At 41.2% G+C, this 19,982-nt stretch overlaps 3 protein-coding genes across 3 annotated transcripts in view; 2 read left to right on the top strand and 1 right to left on the bottom strand.

Moving 5' to 3' along the window:
• LOC105944874 overlaps window positions 1–19,982 on the bottom strand; it is a 115,311-nt gene that overhangs the window by 70,454 nt on the left and 24,875 nt on the right. The gene's annotated exons all lie outside the window — the stretch shown is intronic.
• On the top strand, window positions 9,892–10,842 carry LOC101594163 (olfactory receptor 5V1). Its single transcript, XM_004671976.2, has one exon. It carries the CDS (start codon window positions 9,892–9,894, stop codon window positions 10,840–10,842), a length of 951 nt encoding a protein of 316 aa, XP_004672033.1.
• LOC101593876 (olfactory receptor 10C1) lies at window positions 17,637–18,420 on the top strand. Its single transcript, XM_045156061.1, is given in 6 exon segments — window positions 17,637–17,877; window positions 17,880–17,951; window positions 17,954–18,007; window positions 18,010–18,222; window positions 18,225–18,299; window positions 18,302–18,420. Coding segments are annotated over 6 exon segments (774 nt in total).

The raw sequence follows: 19,982 nt of genomic DNA, 5'->3' as shown, positions 1-19,982 counted from the left end.
CAGCTGGTCAGTCCTGCCATCCTGCTCTGATAAGACTTTTCCCTCTCAGATTTCTGTGCTGGGAATTGATGACCAATCGCTGCAGGGAGCGGCTACAGACGCCATTACAAGATGACGCTGACTTCCTGCTGAGAGTGGTGACGAACAACCCCCTACTTGGTCATATCCTGGCGACAGTCTTGCTTGATGCTGCGCGTGCACATGATGTAATGCATCCTGGGCCTATCCCGTGGCCCTGGGTGATGGGGGAGCAGGTGGCGGCCAATCCGTAGGTGCCTAGTAGTATTACACCCTATAAAAGCAGCTACACTCCTGTGCCCCGGCCCCCTCGCCATCAACTTTTCTGTTAACCAAGAGGCTCTCCAATAAAGTGTGATCGAGAAGGATCTTTGTTTGCTGGTCATTTTTATCCTGGTCAGGAAGGTCACAGCAAAGTGGTGCCGAAACCACTCCCCATGCATCACCCCCCCTTACCCTGTGAAGTCTGGGACATTTCCCTCTCCTATTCGTTTTTCATAATACCCTCTTGTCCTGTTCCTCTCCTGGGCTAAGACCTTATACAAAAGCGCTCTCACTCGATCCCTCTCTCTCTCTCTTCCTCCCTCCCTCCCTCTCCTCTCTCTTTCTCACCACTCACACTCTATCTTTTTCCTAACACCAGCTTCTTCCTTACAAAGAATCCAAGTTTCCCCCTCCCTGTCTCCGAGGTTGATCCCACAATGTGGGACACTTCCTCGCTGACACTAGCCTCTCTCCACACACCTGCCATCATCAGATCAGAGACCCCACATCCTTTCACTGCCATCCTCAATACCTACTCTCACTTAATTTCTCACTTGCTCCAAGCTGGCCTCCTTCACTCCATTCATCCCCGTACAATATCCCGATCTTGCCTGTTATGATGGGGCCTGCCTGCCACTTACTCCAAGACTAGCACCCATCAATGCTGCGTTACGTCCATTCACCCAGTAGTCCCCAGCCCCACACTCGCCTCTCTCACATACCCTCCTCCACTACTCACTTTCAGTTCTTGACCTCAAAGATGCCTTCTTCTCCATTCCCTTGCATCCGGATTCCTAAGATCTCTTCATTTTTACCTGGGAGGACCCTGATACTCATACTGCCTCTCAACTCACCTGGACTGTCCTCCCCCAGGGTTTTAGAGACAGCCCCCACCTATTTGGTCAACCTCTCTCCACTGACCAAAACAAAGAGAAATTAAAAGTGGTAGTCAATAGTTGACTTGCAGATATAATAAATAAATTCCTTTGGCACCATGAATACTGTTATTGGGACTAAAACTTTTACCAACTCCTGTTGAACTGAAATAAGTTTACTAAAATTTTGACATGTGAAAATTTTTATTTCTTTAATATCTTTGTAATTGAACAAGTCACAATACTTGAATTTTCCATTATAGTGAATTGACTTCATTTATTATTAACTTTTGTTCATCTTTAATCCTTAAAAACATTATGTGGATAACTATGTATTTTCATATAAAACATAAATTTTTCTTCATCAAAAAGCCAATTACATAGTGGACAATTTGTTTGTCATTCTACTTGTCTCACCAAGAGTTAGTACTTAGCCAGGCATGGTGGCACATGCCTTTTATCCCAGCACTCAGGAGGCAGAGATAGTAAGGATCACCATGAGTTTGCCACCCTGAGACTACATAGTAAATTCCAGGTCAGCCTGGGCTAGAGTGAGACCCTACCTCAGAAAAAAAAAACAAAAGAGTTAGTATTTAGACTTGCATCAGGTTGACTCAGTGGGAACATAACTGAAAAGAAAATCAGGAAGAACACTTAAACATGCAAGATGTAGGAACATACAAGTGGCCAGTGTATGTAGCATATGAAAAAAGTTCTTTAATGATAAGGGAAATTAAAACTAATCTTTTAACAGGATCTGACTACACAATCACTAATATAACTAAAATGAAAAGGAGGAACTGTAGTATAGGCATAGAATGACTGCAACTCTCATATTTTGCTAGCAAAAATCTAATTGGTATATAGTCAGTTTGGAAAACTATTTGGTAATAGCTGATGGATGAATCTCTATCATCTAGTAATTTTCCTCCCATGTGTGTGATATAAAATTTACAGGTATTCAGGCTGGAGATATGGCTTAGTGGCCAAGGTCCTTGCCTACAAAGCCAAAGGACCCAGGTTTGATTCCCCAGGACCCGAGTAAGCCAGATGCACAAGGTGGTGCATGCATCTAGAGTTTGTTTGCATTTGCTAGAGGGCTCAGCATGCCCATTCTGTCTTTCTTTATATATTTCTCTCTCAAATAAATAAATAAAACTAGATATTTAAAATGTATAGATATTCATCAGAAGTACACATGCAAATAAATGACAGTTCACTAAGATATATGCAATAGTCTTCATAACATCTTTGGTGATAGATAAAACCCTAACTGAAACAGTCCAAATAGACACAAAGGTGCTTGTTTGAAGAAATAGCAAAAGCAGTATAGATGGACCTTTATAGTTGATGAATAAAAATGGGCAGCAAGAGACATGGTAAATAAGGAATCACTAGAATGAATACAGCCAGATCAGTAAATCTCTACAGATCATTGTGAACATTTTGGTTATATTCTAGCAATGAGTAGATTTCTTTAAGTTTTACATCAGCAAGTAACACAATAAAAAATATATTTATAGCATGACTGTAAGCCACACTGAGGAAAAAAGAACACCTAATTCAGAAGTTTTCCTCTTAGCCATAATATAACTTCTAATTATTTATGTGCCTTTTTGTCTAATTATCTGTTGCCTATGATTTACACCAGAGTACAATCTTTAAAATTATAGTATTTGCTGATAGCACTTATCTCAATCTCCTGTTTCTGGTATCTCTCTTCTCCCTAGATGATTTTAAAAACAAGAAGAGAGGCTGGAGAGATGGCTTAGCACTTAAGGCATTTGCCTGCAAAGCCAAAGGACCCTGGTTCGATTCCCCAGGACCCACATAAACCAGGTGCACAAGGGGGCACATGCATCTGGAGCTCATTTGCAGTAGCTGGAAGCCCTGGAACACCCATTCACACTCTCCCTCTCTCTGCCTCTTTCTCCCCCCCCCTCAAATAAATAAATAAAAATAAAAAAACTAAAACCAAGTAGAAAGGCCCTGAGGTAATAATAATCATAGCTGAGCTCACGAGCACTGACTCTCCCATGTCTCCAACCTGAAAACCAAATGTTACAGTTTAGGCTGAATCACACAGCTGTTTATTTAGAAAGCAACATTCCTAAGAAAAACCAAATCTTTTTTTTTTTTTTTTGAGACAGGGTCTCATGTATCCTTCAAGCTCACGATGGCCTCAAATTCACTATGTGATTGAGGATGATCTTGCTCTTCATATCCTCCTGCTTCCACATCTAGAGTTACAGGATTACAGGCCTGTGCCTCCAGGTCTGGCTTATGCAGTGTTAGGAACTGAACCCAAGGCTTTATGCATGGTAGGCAAACATTCCACCAACTGAGATACCTCTCTAGTCCCTTAAAATCTTTTCGTGTGTTTGATTTTAGTAGATTAAAAAAGATGCTTCAATTTCATGCTCTTGTGTCTTCATTCCCATGAATCCAACATTATCTTCATTCCAAATAACATGAGTGTATAAAACTATTACTTAAATCTTATATCTCACCTTATGTATCTAAATGTCCCTTGGAGCCTTTTGCTTGAATAAATAATAATAATAATAACAGTATTCTTGTATCATGTACACTATTTTCTGTTTATACACTGTGTGCGACAACTTCAAAACCTGTCTTATTTGAAATTCATTCCTTGGCCAAAATCCCCTCTCTCTCTGAAAGCCATTGTAAGTTAATGCTATTCCAATTCTCTAGCCATCATCATCCAAGATTTAATGTTCAACTTCTGTTGTTTCTACTGTTGTTTTGGGTCTTCTCTTCTTTTAGCCTAAAATTAATTATTACAGCAAAACTTGATATTTTTTTCTTGACAGTGATTTTTAACTTTTATATTTTCCTTTCCTGAATCACCCTCTCCAGATGTCACATCATCAAACTTCCTGCTTTTCAAAACTACATCATTACTTTAAATTCTAAGACTGCTCTTTGCCTCTAGAATACGTTGTCTAGAAATCACATAGTATTTGAATTAATATCCTTGACTACCTTTTCAGTATTATTTAAATTTAAACTCTAAGCTAAGTTTCTACTGCTAAGATGGTAAACCGTTATTTGTTAGCTACATGATCTGGATCATACAAAGATGAATGAGTATTCACTGAATTCACTCAATTTGTTTTTTATCAGCAATTAGATAATGTTATTAAGTAAATATGTCCAGAATATGAATGTCTAAAGGATTATAAGCCTTTCAAATTAGTCTCTATGAAGAAGTACAGACACCACTTGAGACTTTTTCAACTCCCTGAAGCTGCACACCCTCTCTCTGACTCTCAGAGCACTGCGCACAGGTAGGGGTCCCTGACTCTCATTAAATGTTTCTAATAGTGTAGACATCCAGGGACAGTGGTTTGATTACTTATAAATAAGAACAGCCGTTACCATAGGCTGGTCTTGGCTCTGAGAATTGGAAGTTATCGTCTACCCCCATGCCCTCTTCTCTATTCAGGCAAGTTGCCCTCTCCTGGTTTATCTTTTACATTTATGACTTTCTTAAATCATGCTGTTTGGATCGTAGAGAATGTTTAGGAAGAAAGGAAATTAAGAATCTCATGAAGTTCTAGGTGAAGAGATGTGCAGGTGTCTGTGCTGGCTCTGAGCATAGGGATCAGCCCAAGTGAATGCAGATTGTGTGGCTTTCGTCGTTTGCTATCTTTTACCTACATGAAAGAGGTTTGGTTTCCCAAAACGTTTGCTTCATCCACTCTGTCAAATTTGGGGATTCTTAAAATAAGGAACAAACTTTCCAGCTCATGCTAACAAAGATAAAAAGTTCCATGAGATGATAGAATATTTTGATATGCTTTAGCATAAGTGATGCTTATCAAATCAATATTACGTAAGAAACAAACTGAATGGATTTGTGTACTTTAACAGTCAAAGTTTAACACAGTAAAGTCTTTTATGTGCAACAGGAAACAAATTTTACTTATGGTTTTAGAGGGCAGACCAAGACTAAATATGTGAAATAATATCAACCACCTTATCACTAAGTTTACGATGGAGAGGGACACATGGCCCCGCCCTACTTAATACTCACAGCTTCTCCATGAGGAAGCTTGTGATTTTCATTTAGGCAACAGAAATTTAATAGCTTTTTACTAATCACTTAGCAACAGTTGATAGGGAGTCAAAGAGACTAACAATTTTTATTGTTCACACAGATTACAGGAAGAATCTGAATTTAACCATTCTACCCATTATTAAGATAACAGCACAATGGGAAATTACAAATGTTGGATTCATCTAAAGATAGAGCAAGCTGTCCATACTTGTTTTGTACTGTCCATCAGTGCAGTGTTCGGTGGCATTGTAGGTTATCAGTCAGCATAAGTGCACCGGGTATTTCAGTCCAGATTAGACATTTTCTACAGGCTTCTTCCAAACTGAAACCATAGCTTCTCCGTATGTAAATTCCATGAGAGGTTGTCTAAGATGTGCTGTTGAATTTTCAGTGTCATGCACAAAACCTGGTGATCAGTATATTACATGCATATGAAACACATATACATGAAGCTGGGTGTGGTGGTGCACACCTTTAATCCCAGCACTCAGGAGGTGGAGGTAGGAGGATCTCCATGAGTTCTAGGCTACCCTGAGACTCCATAGTGAATCCCAGGTCAGCCTGGGCTAGAGTGAGACCCTACCTCGAAAAACCAAAACCAAACAAAAACACATATACAGATACATGGTTAGTATGCCTCAGTCTTCAAATATTGGAGAGGAGTTAGAGATAGGGTGATGCAGATAAAAATTTAAATTTTTGTCTTATTTGTGATTTTTCAATTTATATATTCAGTGTTATAAATTCTGATTACTAAGAAGTACTCTGATATGAAGGTATTTTTGACTTTGTTATTACTCTGAATATTCTGTAACAATACAATGATTCAAACAATAGAAGTCAAACCACTTTCCAAAGTGGGACTTCAGTGTTGTATATATGAAAAAAAATCAGATTCAAACAAAGTCAATGTAAGTGAATTCTAGTTAAATTTATCACTTTAATATTAACAGACATTCTGAAAGCCAATTTATAACTTTTCTTGGCTTTGGGCCTAACATTTTTGTGTCTTATTTCTTTTTTAAAGGGTTTTTTTGGGGGGAGGGATTTTGAAGTAGGGTCTCACTCTACCCCAGGCTGACCTGGAATTCACTATGTAGTCTTAGGCTGGCCTCGAACTCAGCAATCCTTCTACCTCTGCCTCTTTAGTTTTGGGATTTAAAGCATGCTCCACCACTCCTGGCTATGTCTTTTTTATTTTCCACACAGTTCTTCACTAAAATGTCTACAGCCAAGTACTGTGCCCTGTGAACTAACTCATGAGGGCTTATTCTTAAAAGCTCATATGTGGCTTCCATAAACTAGAAATAAAATGATATTTGATTAAATACTTAACTATCCAATTATGTTGAAAAATGGGAGCCTTAATCTGTACTTTAATAAGATTACTTACAGTATTCATTTTTCCTTTTTTTTAACTGAATAAAAAAGAAAGAAAGGGAGGGAGGAAGGGATGGAGAACAGAAAGAAGAAGATAAGGAAGAGAGGGAAGGAGGAAGGAAGGGAAGAAAGAAAGAGAGGGAGGGAGGAAGGCAAAGAGGAATAAAAAGAAAAATGTTCGCACCACTAAGATTTGATCTTTAAAAAAATAATCACTTGGGCTGGAGAGATGGCTTAGCAGTTAAGAACTTGCCTGTGAAGCCTCAGGACCCTGGTTCGAGGCTCGATTCCCCAGGACCCACATAAGCCAGATGCACAAGGTGGCACATCCATCTGGAGTTCATTTGCAGTGGCTAGAGGCCCTGGTATGCCCATTCTCTCTCTATCAAACAAATAAGTAAAAATAAACAAAAATTTTAAAAAATAATAATCAATCATAAGCATTCAGATATACCTACCAAAAACCATATTGTAGAAATTCAGTGTCAGAAAAAATAATATTGTGCAAATTTATGATCACATCTCTTTGTATATCACAGGAAATTACTATAGGGTGTCCATAAAAATGAACATAGGATTCAGACTGGTTTGGGACTTACTTACTTTTTAAAATATTTCTTATTTTCATGTATTCTATAATCTACATGTTTACTTTTATGAAAAGAAAGGATACACACAAAAAAATAGGTATGTAAAATAATGCGGGCTGGGGAAGTGGCTTAATAGTTAAGGCATTTGCCTGCAAAGCTCAGGACCCTGGTTCAATTCCCCAGGACCCACGTGAGCCAGATGCACAAGGGGTTGCATGCATCTGGTGTTCATTTGCAGTGGCCAGAGATTCTGGTGTGCCCATTCTCTCTTTCTATCTGCCTCTTCCTCTCTCATAAATAAATAAATAAAATATTTTTTAAAATAATGTGAAACTTGTCCAGTTTCTCTTAAAGTGGAGAAATGTATTTACAGATGATTTTTAAAAGCTTTTATTTATTTAAGAGAGAGAGAGTCAGAAATAGAGAGCAAGACAGAGAGAATAGGCATGCCAGGGCCTCCAGCCACTGCAAATGAACTCCAGACACATGCACCACCTTGTGCATCTGTCTTACATGGGTCTTGGGGAATAGAACCTGATCCTTTGGCTTTGCAGGCAAATGCCATAACCACAAAGCCATCCCTGTAGACCCAAGATGATTTATCTTCTACTGGTAAATTTAATTTTTAATTCTCTCATACCCTCCATCATCAAAAATGAGGCTTCAGGGACTCTGAGACTACCAGGTGATTTAGAAAATGGAAAAAAAAAAATGACCAACAGTGAATGTCCAGAAACAAAAAGATGTAAATGTTCACACATTTTCATAATTGTTATTAAAGTGCTATGTAACAAAGGGTTTGAATCAGGACAAATTCACATTAAGTTTTGACTGTTTTGCCACCAAGGGTTGTACTTTTGTACTTGGGAAGGTAGTATAAATATCTTCAATGAGAGTGATTAGTGTCAGACAGTGATTCAGAATATTTATCTGAGTCAGACCATTGATTGTGACCAATTGGGAATTGTTTTGAATGAACCAGAAACCACACTACTAAGAACTAGAAAAGCATAGTCAAAAGGCAGAAACATATTGACCATATGATTACTGACCACTACAGAGTCCAATAGGAGCTGCTGACCACATCAGTTAGAGAGGGAAGGAAGCTTCACTTTAAAGTTACCTCCTCCAAGGTATGCACCCTGAATGCAGAATAGTATCATGACATTGCACAATGGTGAAAACATAAGATACCTTTTGGTAGTGTTTTCTTTATTTTTCCTGGTAGTTATTTCTTTACACCTGTTTTTCTGCAAGACAAGATTATCTAATTCTTTAAGCAATATTCTAGGTAGTGCCTACTTTGATCATGCTTAGTAGACAAGATAAAACGTTTTTTTTCTGTCTTTGCTAACAGAAAGAATTCAGGCCAAGATATTGAGGTTAAAACATGTGAAAATAACTTACATGTTTTGGGAAAACCTGTGATCCTGTGATTACCAGATTTTTTTAAAAAATTTTGTTTATTTTTATTTATTTATTTGACAGTGACAGAGAGAGGAAGAGGCAGAGAGAGAGAGAGAGAGAGAGAATGGGCATGCCAGGGCCTCCAGCCACTGCAAACGAACTCCAGATGTGTGCACCTTCTTGTGCATCTGGTTAATGTGGGTCCTGGGGAATTGAGCCTTGAACCGGGGTCCTTAGGCTTCACAGGCAAGCGCTTAACCACTAAGCCATCTCTCCAGCTGGCATATTTTTTCTTTTTGTCTTTTGTTTTTCAGGGTAGGGTTTCACTTTGGTCTAGGCTGACCTGGAATTCACTATGTGTCAGGGTGGCCTTGAACTCACAATGATCCTCCTACTTCTGCCCTCTGCCTCCTAAGTACTGGCATTAAAGCCATGTACCACCATACCTGGCTTAAGATTTCATTCTTTTTCCTATTCTTAAGTGTCCCTTCTCGGGGAAGCAGCTTCAACAAACAATGCTGCTGATGCCAACCTCATCTTTAACTCTCACAGTCAGAGATTTGCAGACGTGCGTCCCAGGACTCTGGCTAGTTCCCACATTGTTTATATTTGATTGTTTTCAATGTAGTGTTTCTCTCTTGCCCAGGCTGACCTTGAATTCACTGTGCAGTCTCAGGGTGGTCTTGAACTCACCACAGTCCTCCTAACTCTGTCTCCCAAGTGCTGGGATTAAGCCACCATGCTGGCTATATTTGAATTTTATTAAAGGATATAGCTCCATGTCTTTAATATTCTCTCTCCTTAATAAACATAAAATATAATTCATTACAGTAAATATGAAAAACAGTCTTTAATTGTGCAAGGAAGACACAATGACGTCATGGGAGAGACTCAAATAACTCCATGATTCTTACCTACTGTAACACTTTTGTTATTACTAAGACTATTGAGTGTGAGGGATGGAACCATCACTACGCATCTCCATGAAGAACCTGGCACTCTAGGCAGACTTTTCAATGCTTACTTTGCCCCATAAAGGTTCTGCTAATCTTCCCTAAGAGTTGTGCTCCATAGAAAATGTTTTTCCAATGTGATGATTATTGGCACCAGCATAATTGGTCATGGGTTACAAATTCATGTATGTTTCCTCCTACAGACAATGGTTATGTTACATACAACAGCTGTATTTTCTTATTTTGTAGATTTTTCCGCTTGCAGCATATGAATACTGCAGTTTGTTCTGCCTCTTTTATAATTCTCAAGAGAAAACATCATGGGAGGAGAAAACCAAACAGTTCTGTCTGAATTCATCATCTTGGGATTTTCCAACCTAAATGATTTCCAATTTTTACTCTTCACCATTTTTCTTATAATCTATCTCTGTACCCTAGGAGGAAATATATTCATTATTGTGATAACATTGGCTGATTCTCGACTACACACTCCCATGTATTTTTTTCTAAGGAATCTGGCCTTTCTTGACATCTGTTACACCACCACCAATGTCCCCCAGATGATGGTGCATCTTCTATCCGAAAGGAAAAGTATTTCTTATGGGGGCTGTGTGGTCCAACTCTCTGCATTCCTTTTCTTTGTGGGGGTAGAATGTCTTTTGCTTGCAGCAATGGCCTATGACCGATACACTGCTATCTGTAAGCCTTTAAGATATCCAGTCATCATGAACAAGGCTTTGTGCAGCTGGTTAGCAGCCACCTGCTGGGTTTGTGGTTTCCTCAACTCAGTGGTGCACACAGTTCTAACCTTCCGCCTGCCCTTCTGTGGAAACAATCAGATTAATTATTTCTTCTGTGATATCCCCCCTCTGCTGATCTTGTCTTGTGGAGATACGTCCATCAATGAATTGGTGTTACTTGTCATTGGGGTCTTCATCGGGTGGGCTCCTTTCCTGGGTATCATCCTTTCCTACCTGTGCATCATCTCTACCATCTTGAGAATTCACTCTTCAGAGGGGAGGCAGAAGGCCTTTTCTACATGTGCTTCCCATCTGCTCATTGTCCTTCTCTACTATGGCAGCTCCATCTTCACATATGTGCGGCCCATCTCCACTTATTCATTGGCAAAAGACCGGCTCATCTCAGTATTGTACAGCATCGTTACCCCAATGCTAAACCCACTGATCTACACGTTGAGGAATAAGGACATCAGAAATGCCCTGAGGGCTGTAGGAGAGAAAACCGCAACCTTCAAATTTTATTTGTCTTGAACTGTAATATTGTCTATGATTGGATAAATAATATTGGATAGCTATTCAGTTTAGAAATAAATGGTATGTGGTGGCTTCTTGCCAACATTAGCAATAACACTCAAGAATTAAAGGTCAATTTCAGTAATAAAATAAATCAGGTGAACTGTTAATTATAGATGAATTTGGGTAAAGGGTAAATAAATGTTTTTGTATTCTTACTCTTAAAACACATGTATGGTAATCTTTCTAAATAAAGTTTTAAAAGCTTATTGGAAATTTATGTCATATGATGCACTTACCTCTACATGGAGCATGTTTTCTATTTAACAGTATGGTGTCATTTGTATTTATTAGTTAATCTGGTCTTAAAGTTTCCTCATCCTGTGGTAATAGATTTATTGACTTCTGTTTCTTGTAACTTTTTATCTAAAATGGGTCTTACTTTGTCACCTTCCTTTTTATACTTTTTGTATGTTTAGATTCTATATGTCTTCCTTAAAATCAGCTAAGTCTATCACTGACATCATCCACAGGATTAAAGCCTTCTCACTTCATTGACTCTGACTTTCCAGCATGTACATATTTGACAGTTATTGATCTATTGCCTATATGAAACACTCTTCCACACTCTGATTTGTGTTGCTGGGTAAACCTGGATGCTGGTAACTAAATTTCTATGTTTCTGACTTTTTCTACCAACAAAGGGCACTAGAAGGAGAAAGGAAAGCAGAAAAACAGAAATGGCTTCATTCTCCCATCAGCTCTTGTCTACATCATCTCAACAGGGTATTTGACAGCAGCTATAGGACTTAGACATTGGTTCCAGGAAAAAAAAAATTAAAATGCCCACTCCATTTACAGCCACGTTGCTCTACAATTATAACAAAAGAATTAGGACAAGAAAAAGGAATAAAACATCATTGCAAAAAGTTTATTTGAATTGGGTGCAGTGGCACGTGCCTTTAATCCCAGCACTTGGGAGGCAGAGGTAGGAGGATCACTGTCAGTTTGAGGCCAGCCTGGTACTATAAAGAGAGTTCCAGGTCAGCCTGGGAATGAGTGAGACCTTACCTCAGTTTAAAAATAAAAAGGTTTATTGACAGATATTAACATTGTGTATGTAGAAAACTCCTAGGGAATCAATAAAAGCAAAAACTCATGAGAACTAACAAATTATAGCAAAGTGGTATACTACTTAAAATGTAAGACTTAAATATATGTCTTTTTGCATGTCATTACTTTACTGACTGAACCATCACCCAGCCCCTTAAGATGTAAACACAGTTCTATATACTCATCGTAAAATACTGGGAAATTAAATTGTCATGGGACACTTTTTCCCTGGGAAGATGCAAACACACATCTATTCATCCCAGATAAGGCCCAGGTAACAGACCAATTTACAATTGCACCAATACTAGTTTGGTGAACAAACGAGTTTATAGGGGTTACTTATTTAAGAGAGAGGGAAAGTGAGAGAAAAGAGAGAGAATGGGTACACCAGGGCCTCCTGGCTTTATGTGAATACTGGGGAATCAAACCCAGGTCATCAGGCTCTGCAGACAAGTACCTTAGCCACTGAGCCATCTCTCCCACCCCTAATTTTTTTTAAATCATTCACATAAAAGTAAGATCCCACAGTGTTTTTATTGGCCTGTTTGTACTTGTAGTTTTTAGCTTCTATTATGTTAACCCATTTCATTTAAAAACATTGCAGTAGGAAGTTAACATTTCAGACAGCGGAACACCTTGCATAAGAAAGCGAAGAGAAGCAAAGCTGCTCATGTGTGAACTATCTGCACTGTGCACAAGCCTGGACCAGAGAAGACACAGATGTTGGCGCCATGGGGCCCTGTGCCACACAGGTAAGACCGTCGACTCACGGACTGTGAGGCAAAGTGGTATTGGGTAAAATGAAAGAAAAAGAAGAAAGCTGGTGCTCTAGGTCTTCATCCCAGAGTTCAAGATCTCAGGATGCAGCCATGACCTGCTGGAAGCGTCAGCTTTTATTGGAGAAAACCAGAAGGTGTTCATTGTAAAAACAGGATGGGAGTTAAAATACAAAGTTAGGCAGAACTGAGACAAGAACCATTCTATGCTATGTAATCATAAAGGTATTTAGGAACAGAGAGGTGCAGAAAGGTCATGGTACATTGCACAGAGGAGTCATCCCATTTCTTAGATAACAGAAAACACCCACATTTTGCAATAAGGCCTGTGGTAATGATTCCTAAAACTCCTTTATCTGTCAGGAAGATCAACTTGGGTAGTGGCCTCCGTTATGTGTGCCTAAAGGCCAGGGCTGCACAGGAGGATGTTTCGCCAGGTCTATTGTGTCCCTTCACATTCCATTTTTCAGTTAGTTAGGGTTAGGGCTGTGCTTTATTCATAGAGTCAACACACTGAAAGAGCAGGTTATCATCCTAGCGCAGGGGCTGCCTTCCTTCTCATGTCCAGCCAGCATGGGAAACAAAGGCAGCCAATTATTCTAGAGCTCAGGGCTTACAGAATACCTTATCCATCATCATGGCATTCCATATGGCATTGTTTCTGACCCAGGAACTCACTTCACAGCCAAGGAAGTATGGCAGTGAGCTCATGATCATGAAATTCACTGGTCTTACCATGTGCCCCTCCACCCTAAAGGAGCTGGCTTGATCGAACAGTGGAATAGCATTTTGAAGAAATAACTACAGCACCAACTAGGTGGCAATAGCTTGGAGGGCTGGGGGAATGTCCTCCAGTTGGCTCTATATGCTCTGAATCAGCATGTTACATATGGTGCAGTTTCTCCCATAGCCCAGATTCACAGGTCCAGGAATCAAGGGGTAGAAAAAGGAATGATCCTACTTACCATTACCCCAAGTGACCCGTTAGCCAAATTTTTGCTTCCTGTTCTTACAACCTTACACTCTGCTGGCCTATAGGTCTTGGTGCCAGAGCAGGGAGTGCTTTTGCCAGGAGACACAAAGAACATGCCATTGAACTAGAAGCTAAGACTTTCCCCTGGCCACTTTGGGCTCCTGATGGCCTCTAGTCAACAGGCTAAGAGAGGAGTTACAGTGTTAGCAGGGGTGATTGATACACACTACCAGGGGAAATTTTTCTGTTCCTCCACAATGGAGGTAAGGAAGAGTGTCTGGAGTGCAGGAGATCCTTTAGGACACCTCTTAGTGTTACCATGTCCTGTAATCAAAGTCAATGGAAAACTGCGACAACCCAATCTACACAGTGTGATAAATGGCCCAAATCCTTCAGGAATGAAGGTATGGGTCACCCATCCAGGTAAAGAACCAAGACCTGCTGAGGTGCTTGCTGAAGGTGAAGGAAATATAGAATGGGCAGTAGAAGAAGGTAGTTATAAATACCAGCTAAGGCCATGTGACCAGTTATAAAAATGAGGACTATAATTTCCATGTTTCTGTCCTACCTTGATACAAAGTTCTTGTGCATATCTACACCAATATTAAGATTTTATCACTACCTAACTGTTATTAAATTTACATTTGACCTGTTATATTAGAGAGTAAGCATTCATCAAGGAACTTTGCTTTATGTTGGGGGAAAGATTTTGCATTGCCAGTTGTATGTAGGATCGTTATACCATGTCAGGCAGAATTATGAGCTTGTTACTGTTTTCATTTGGAAATTAAGTATGATGTAAGGAGATATGGTTTGGTGTGAAGTTGACAAGGGTGGACTTGTGATGGTTAAGGTGTTGTTAACTTGATCTGTTTAGTAATCCACAGAAATTCCTTTCCAGGAAGGATTAATTGAAGGAGGAAGCCCTTCCCCTAGAGTGAGCCCTTCCACCAGAGTGGGTGGCCCGTTTCAGATGGGAACTTTATATAAGGAAGCTCTGGGAGAAAATAGCTCCCTTCCTTCCATTTGGCTGCTAGAGCTGCTTGCTGTCTTCCAGCATGGATTGAAGACTGGTGCAGACTGAAGACCAGCATCAACTGAAGACTCATGTGGACTGAAGACCAGCAGCTCCTCAGGAAGCCGACAGGCCTTCAGTGCTGGATTGGCACCACTGAGGCATCTAGCCACATGGACTGAGCAGCTACCAGGTTCCTTGATTCCTGGGCCTGCAACTGCTATTAGACTACGGTAAAATAATCCAATAAATTCCCTTTGTAATATAATTCATTGTAGCGGTTCTGTTCCCGTAGAGAACCCTGACTGATACAGCTGTCCAGGCCAAATGAGCCAACGGGTGCAATAGTGGCACGCCTGTTATGGGAAAGCCAACTGCTCTCTAATTGGACTGGAGGCCCACTCCATGGGAGGGAATACATGCCTGACACTGAAAACCTACAACTTCATAGTCATGAGCCCTAAGGGTGTAACATCTGCTGGTGTCTGGCTAAATACATATGTTATGCTCACCAAACAGCCCAGCAAGCACTTCTCTTAATGTTCATACCTATATATTAATGTTACTCTCACTTTTTGTTAGAGAAGCATCTCTTTTCAAATGGTGTTGACCTCTGGGATGACTCAGAAGGCACCATAGTGCTGAGTAGTGACAGAGGAGTGCTCAGCACTGAAACATCTCTATCACACCTTCCAAGGCTCAGGGTCCACTGGGGAAGAGGGGGAGGAAAGAATATAAGAGCCAAAAGAAGAATATGACTCCTTACAATGCACTCTTCCAGACACAAAATGGCCTGGATACCCATTACCTCACAGTGCCTGGCACTACCTACACAAGACCCTCATAATAGGATGAAAAAATGATGGCATCAAAACAAAAGAGAGACTAACTGGGGGTAGGATATGATAGAGAATAGAGTCGTGCAGGGGAAAGTGCAGGGGGAGGGAGTTATGGTTTATTGTCTAATTATGGAAGTTGTCAATAAAAAAGAATAAATAAAAATTAATTTATTATTGAACTATATCAATAAGATAGTCAATAACAAGTTGATTGGTAGTTTTTTAAAATATTTATTTGTTTGGGGGTTTTTAATTTTTATTTATTTATTTATTTGAGAGTGACGTGACAGACAGAGAGAGAGAATGGGCACACCAGGACCTCCAATCACTACAAACAATCTCAATACATGCGCCATCTTGTGCATCTGGCTTATGTGGGTACTGGGGAATTGAGCCTCAAACCAGGGTCCTTAGGCTTCACAGGCAAGTGCTTAACTACTAAGCCATCTCTCCAGCCCTGAATTACTAGTTTTTGTAAGTGAGATAGGACATCTATAGCAATAGAAGAAAATTATAAGAGGAGAAAATAAAAATGGATTAACAGAAGTAGTATGGGAGAGCTAAGAAAGGTCCAAAGCGCTGGACATTGCCTCTGAAATGTTCTCTACAGTGCACCCTTTGCTTCTTATGATCTAAGGAACAGACTCCAACATAACAGATTAATTAGTTGTCTGAAAACATTCCCCATTGGAGGACAGAATATCCTGGGATACTCAGGTCCTCAGAGACACAAACCTAATAATGTTCTTCATAAGGGACTCACAATGCAGAGGGAAGAATAAAGAAGGAAATCATCAAATGCCACCTGCCTTTATCAGTGATCATTTTTCCAAGTAGGATAGCCTGAACAGTGTCCCTGGTGCAGTGTTATCTTGCAAAATTTCTAAGTAGTATAGCCTGGAAGACACTTGTAGGAGCCCTCAAGGTGGGATGAAGCAAGGCCTGGACCACAGCAGGACTGATATGTGGGCTTGTGTTTCTAATGTGCAATTACATTTTTTTTTTTGCAGAATTTGGATTTATGTATCTGTTTATTGTATCTTCGGGTATTTGCATTGCTCTATAGACTTTCATTGCTAATTGCAGTGATGCTTGCATATGTATAATACAAGATTTACCCACTGGCTTCTGAGGGCATTAGAAATGCAGCATTTATGTTAGTACATGCATCTGTGTGGCTGATGTACAGGGGTTAGTATATGCATCTGTGTGGCTGATGTACACGGGTTTTCTGTACCTATTTTATGGTGTGAACGAATGAGGTCTGAAAAGCATTAAGATACAGAAGTGATCAGCTGAGCAACGCCTTGTCATCTCCTTCCGCAGCATTTACCTTATTCGTGAGATCCTTTCTTCTCTGGACACCTAACAGCTTAACCACCAACAGAGACTTGGAAGAGATGATCAGATGTCTTCCCTAGCAAAATGTTAGCGCGATAGACGATGAAGACAGGTTGCCTGACAGATGAAAAGGGGGGAAATGTGAAAATTGGGTGAGCGAAGGTTCACATTGAAAGGAAAAGACAAAAAAACAAGTTCAAGAACAAAAGAAAGAAAGCAGTAGAGGATTTGGAGGGAGCAGGGAAGGAAAGCCTCTTGACTTAGAATTGAGTTTTTCCTGCCTCGAACATAGATCAGATCCTGGCTCTGAACAGCAAAACATCTGCTGAAAGGGAAATTTCCACCCTCCACCCTAGGACAGGCAGAGTGAAAGGCTGGACTAGTGGCTCCTGCCTGTAATCCCAGCACTCCAGCAGCTGAGGCAAAAGGGTTGTGATGAGTAAAGGCCAGCCTGGGATACAAGATGAGACCGTTAAAAAGGGAAAGAAAGAAAAAAATAAAGTCCGAGGAAGACTTTCCCAGGCAAGAGGATCTGAAAATAGAATTTAGTCTGCGTTTTGATGGATGAGCACAATGACAAAAAGCCGGACCAGGTTCAGTGAGACCCACGCATGCCCAGGTTCCCTAGGATGACCAGGGTGCAACATGGGCTCAAGGTTGGGAGCCTCCAACCAAAGGCCTTGATCCCTGATCCTCTAGGAGGAAAAGGGGGCTCTCTTTCTTGCCAATCCTCCTGCACTCCGGGCTGTGGCAAGATGGGTACCAATGTCTCCCAGGTGACCGAGTTCGTGCTGCTGGGATTCTCCGGGCTGGCTCACCTTCCGGGCCCGCTCTTCTCGCTCTTCCTGGCCGTCTATCTGCTCGCCGCGGCTGGCAACCTCCTCATCGTGGCGCTGGTCTCCACCCACGCTGCTCTCCAGTCCCCCAAGTACTTCATCCTCCGCATGCTCTCGGGCCTGGAGACTGGCTACACGTCCCTCCGGGTCCCCTGCTGCCTCGCCACCTGCTCACCGGGCAGCGCCGCGCTCCGCGCCCGGGCTGCGCGGTCCAGACGTCCTTCTTCCTGTGCTGCCGGCCGCCGTCTGCGCGCCCCTGCGCTGCCCGCTGCCGCTGAGCCCACGCGGGTGTCCGCCGTCATCCTCTCCCTGCCCTTGTGCGGCCCCAACGCCAGCCCGCACTTCTGTGAGATCCAGCCGTGCTGCGGCTGGTGTGTGGACACCTCGCTCAGTGAGCTACAGATCATGCTGGCCGCCCTCATCCTCAGCTCATACGTCTTCTGGATCCCATCTGCAGCTGGCCGCCGCAAGGCCTTCTCCACCTGCTCCTCCCACCTGGTCGACGTCTCCTCTTCTGTGGAACTGCCATCTTAATCTATATCCGCCCTAAGGCCAGCTATGACTCAGCCGCAGACCCCCTCCTCCCCTTTTCTATGCTGTGGTCACCCCCCTCCTCAATCCCATCATCTACAGCCTGAGGAACACCGACTTTAAGGTTGCTCTAAAGAGAAGCATCCAGAAAATGGGGTCTGCAGAGACTTAAAAGGGGAGTGGATAGTGATTCCTGTAAAGCACCCAATCCGCTCCAAATTAAAGTGGAGGAGTCATGGAGAGGACCAGACTGTGCTTACTGGAGCCAACTCCCTCAAATCCCCTCAACCTGCCCCAACATTCTGTTGTGCCTGCTATTACAAATACAAAGAAATCCAGGACGGAGGGTCAATTTGACAATTAGGAGCAAAGTTATAAACTATCAACCCCATCAAGGTAATAAAACTGTAACCACAGCAATTATCTTACATTTCTTTGATATTTGGCTAGAGCAGGGAAAATCTGTTTCATGGATAGTTGCTCCTTGTTAACACGGCAGCATGTACTCCTGTACCTAATAAACTTGTCTCTAAGTGAAAGCAACAAAGCTCTTAAGAGGTGAAGAGAGACCAAAACAGAATCATGGATAGAAATTCTTATTGAAAACAATATAACACTGAGACAACAGATTGTGATTTCAGAGAGACTTGTATTCAAACCTTTTTGTTGGTGGTGTTGATGGTTGTGGTTTGGGGCTTATAAAACGAGGTCGAGGCCGGAGGAATGGCTTAGTGGCTAAGGCATTTGCTTGCAAAGCCAAAGGTCCCAGGTTCAATTTTCCAGTACCCATGTAAGCCAGCTGTACAAGATGGCACATGCATCTGGAGTTCATTTGCAGCGGCTGGAGGCCCTGCCATGCCCATTCTCTTCCTCTGTCTCCCTCTCCACCCCCTCCCTTTTTTCTGTTAAATAAATAAATAAATACAATAAAATAAAATTGTTTTTTTTTAGAAAACAGACAAGGTCTGATGTAGCCCAGATTGGTCTCAAACTCACTACATAGGTAAAGTTGGTCTTAAACTGCTAACCCTGCTTCCTTTATCTCTCAGGTATATACCTCCACACCAGGCTTGAATTCAAATCTTAATTCTTCAACTTAATTAGCTGTGTGATCTCTGTGAGCCTTCATGTCCTTATCCACAAAGCCAAGGTAACAACAAAGTTTATTTCTTTGGGGGCTTTATGAGGACTCATTGACTTGCAAGTCACCAGGCTTATTACCTGACACAAAGCAAGCATCTTGGGTTTTTATTAGTGAGTCAGTCAAATGAGCACTGAATCACTAATAGAGGCCTAGAGAAATGGCCTGGTGGATAAGCTGCTTGTTGTACAAGCATAAGGACCTGAGTTCAGTTACTCAGAATGTAACTGGGTGCTTGGAGTCCAGGAATGACCTTGAACCTCAAACCCTAGGTTCATTTCTAATTTTAATCAAAGAATTGAATAAAAAAGAGTGGGAAGGATAATTATTAAATTATTATATTTATTGAAGGAAGTACAGAGCCAAGGAAAGGCACCCACAAAGCTAGAGATCCTATGTGGAGGGCCTGGAAAAACCATAGAAAGTATAGAGAAAAAAAAAAAGTTCAAGGGGCTCCTCCCATGTGGGGAGCTGGAGGGGATAAAGAGTAAGGGCTGAGGCACTTCTCCTTCATTCAACCTGGCTGGGCCTAGGCCCAGCTGAGGGAAAAACTCACCCACAGCTGGAAGTTTCCAAGTGGTCAGAGAATCTGC

The sequence above is a fragment of the Jaculus jaculus genome, chromosome 8 (assembly GCF_020740685.1).
Source record: "Jaculus jaculus isolate mJacJac1 chromosome 8, mJacJac1.mat.Y.cur, whole genome shotgun sequence".
Taxonomy (NCBI): Eukaryota; Metazoa; Chordata; class Mammalia; order Rodentia; family Dipodidae; genus Jaculus; species Jaculus jaculus.
This window is presented reverse-complemented; position numbering and strand designations above follow the sequence as displayed.